At 37.8% G+C, this 1,686-nt stretch overlaps 1 protein-coding gene across 1 annotated transcript; it reads left to right on the top strand.

The window, feature by feature from the left end:
• Positions 1-606: 606 nt before the first annotated feature.
• On the top strand, positions 607-981 carry LOC131072525 (non-specific lipid-transfer protein 1-like). The gene has a single exon (XM_058008698.2). The coding sequence runs from the start codon at positions 607-609 to the stop codon at positions 979-981; it is 375 nt and encodes a 124-aa protein (XP_057864681.2).
• The last annotated feature ends 705 nt before the right edge of the window (positions 982-1,686 follow it).

Raw genomic sequence — 1,686 nt, 5'->3', positions numbered from 1 at the left:
AAACTCCACCGAAGAACAAATTCTAATGAACTCCTATACCCACTATAAGACCCTGCTCTAATATGGGACCCTCTCCCCTAGACATTCAATCAACCATCATATATAGATCATATTTAGGAATACACTTAAAAGAAAGCATTATATAGATTTCAACCAAAAAAACATAATTAAAATCAATAAAACAATAAAATAAATGTTAATTGGTATCATGACCTTAGAAAATAAATCTGACCTCCGTTTCTTGAATACCCCATGAATCAAGCACTAACTTTTGGCCATTCCATGTAAGCCATATGGATCCCATGATAGAGAACCTTTCCAACTTGCAATCAATCAACGGACAAGAATCTCTATCTAGACAATCATGCTTTCCCCATAGTTTAAAATGGCCGCTCCATTCCTACAATGGTCAAGCAATCAATAAAAAACTAACATTTCATTCCTTAAACGCCACCTCTGTGAAAAAACAAAACCAAAAAAATCTCACAACTTTTCTTTGGTGTGATCAAACCCACTAATAGATTCTTCTCAGCTTCTATATATAATCTTAGATACCCACTGATACATGCAAGAAAATCTCCTCTAAGCTCTAAGAATATCTTAAGCATGGCAATGGCAATGGAGAGAAGTTACAAATGGAAATCAATTTACTTTGTGGTGGCTATAATTGGCACGGTGGTGGTGGGAATGAGCAGCAAGGCGGATGGCGCAATATCATGCTCAACGGTGGTGTCTGATTTAATTCCTTGTCTTTCCTACATTTCAGGAAGCTCCGCCCAGCCCACAAAGGGATGTTGTAATGGCATTAAAACTCTCAACACCACTGCCAAAACTACAGATGACAGGCAAGCCATGTGCAACTGCATAAAGTCAGTGGTGTCTTCCTATAGCAGTTACTTTGATAAGGCCAGCAAGTTGTCTGGTGTCTGTGGAGTTAATCACAGCTTTGCCTGGACACCCTCACTTGATTGCAGCACATAATTTTTCCATCCCTTGGTTTTTTTAGCTCTTTTTGCTTGGCCAACTTCAAGTTCATCATGGCAAACTGCTTTTTTTATTTACAGGGTCCATTGAGATTTGTTCATGGGTAGGCTGCCAGCTTTGAATTGCAGTAAAGTTTACTATTAAGTTGTAGGAGACCATCTTTGTAACGCAGTAAATTTTAGTATCTATAGTTGTAGGAGACCTCAATAAGAATTGGGGATACTATGAAATGTGAATATAGCACTTCATTGGCCATGGGTAATAAAGAATACCATTGCTTAGTCTTCTGCTTATGCACATATAGTTGTTGTATAAACGGTGTGGGCTCCTTCCAATTATCTATTGCAAGAATATACACCTTAAGTTATTTTGGAAAATTACAATTAGAAGCAGAACACACTCTCGATCAAGAGTAAAGGAAGGAAGCACATCATCAACTTGAGAAACTAGGTGGTGAGCGAGGAGTTAGCATCCTCTGAATCAAATTCTAAAGATAGAGAATCTGGTATGGACGGAGGATAGAAAATGATGGAACTTAATAATGAAGGGGTGCTTGAACTAGAAGATTTCTCTAAGGATGAGATGAGTTCTCTGAATATATTATTTCACTGGAGATGGAAGATTCTGACTATAACATGGTGCAAATTAGCAAAATTGAGGAAGTGCAAAGTCCGTACATAGGCCAATTCTGAACATTATGTA

The sequence above is a fragment of the Cryptomeria japonica genome, chromosome 10, assembly GCF_030272615.1.
Source record: "Cryptomeria japonica chromosome 10, Sugi_1.0, whole genome shotgun sequence".
In the NCBI taxonomy this organism is placed as follows: Eukaryota; Viridiplantae; Streptophyta; class Pinopsida; order Cupressales; family Cupressaceae; genus Cryptomeria; species Cryptomeria japonica.
The sequence above is the reverse complement of the archived record's forward strand: the minus strand, read 5'-3'. Positions and strand labels throughout refer to the sequence as shown.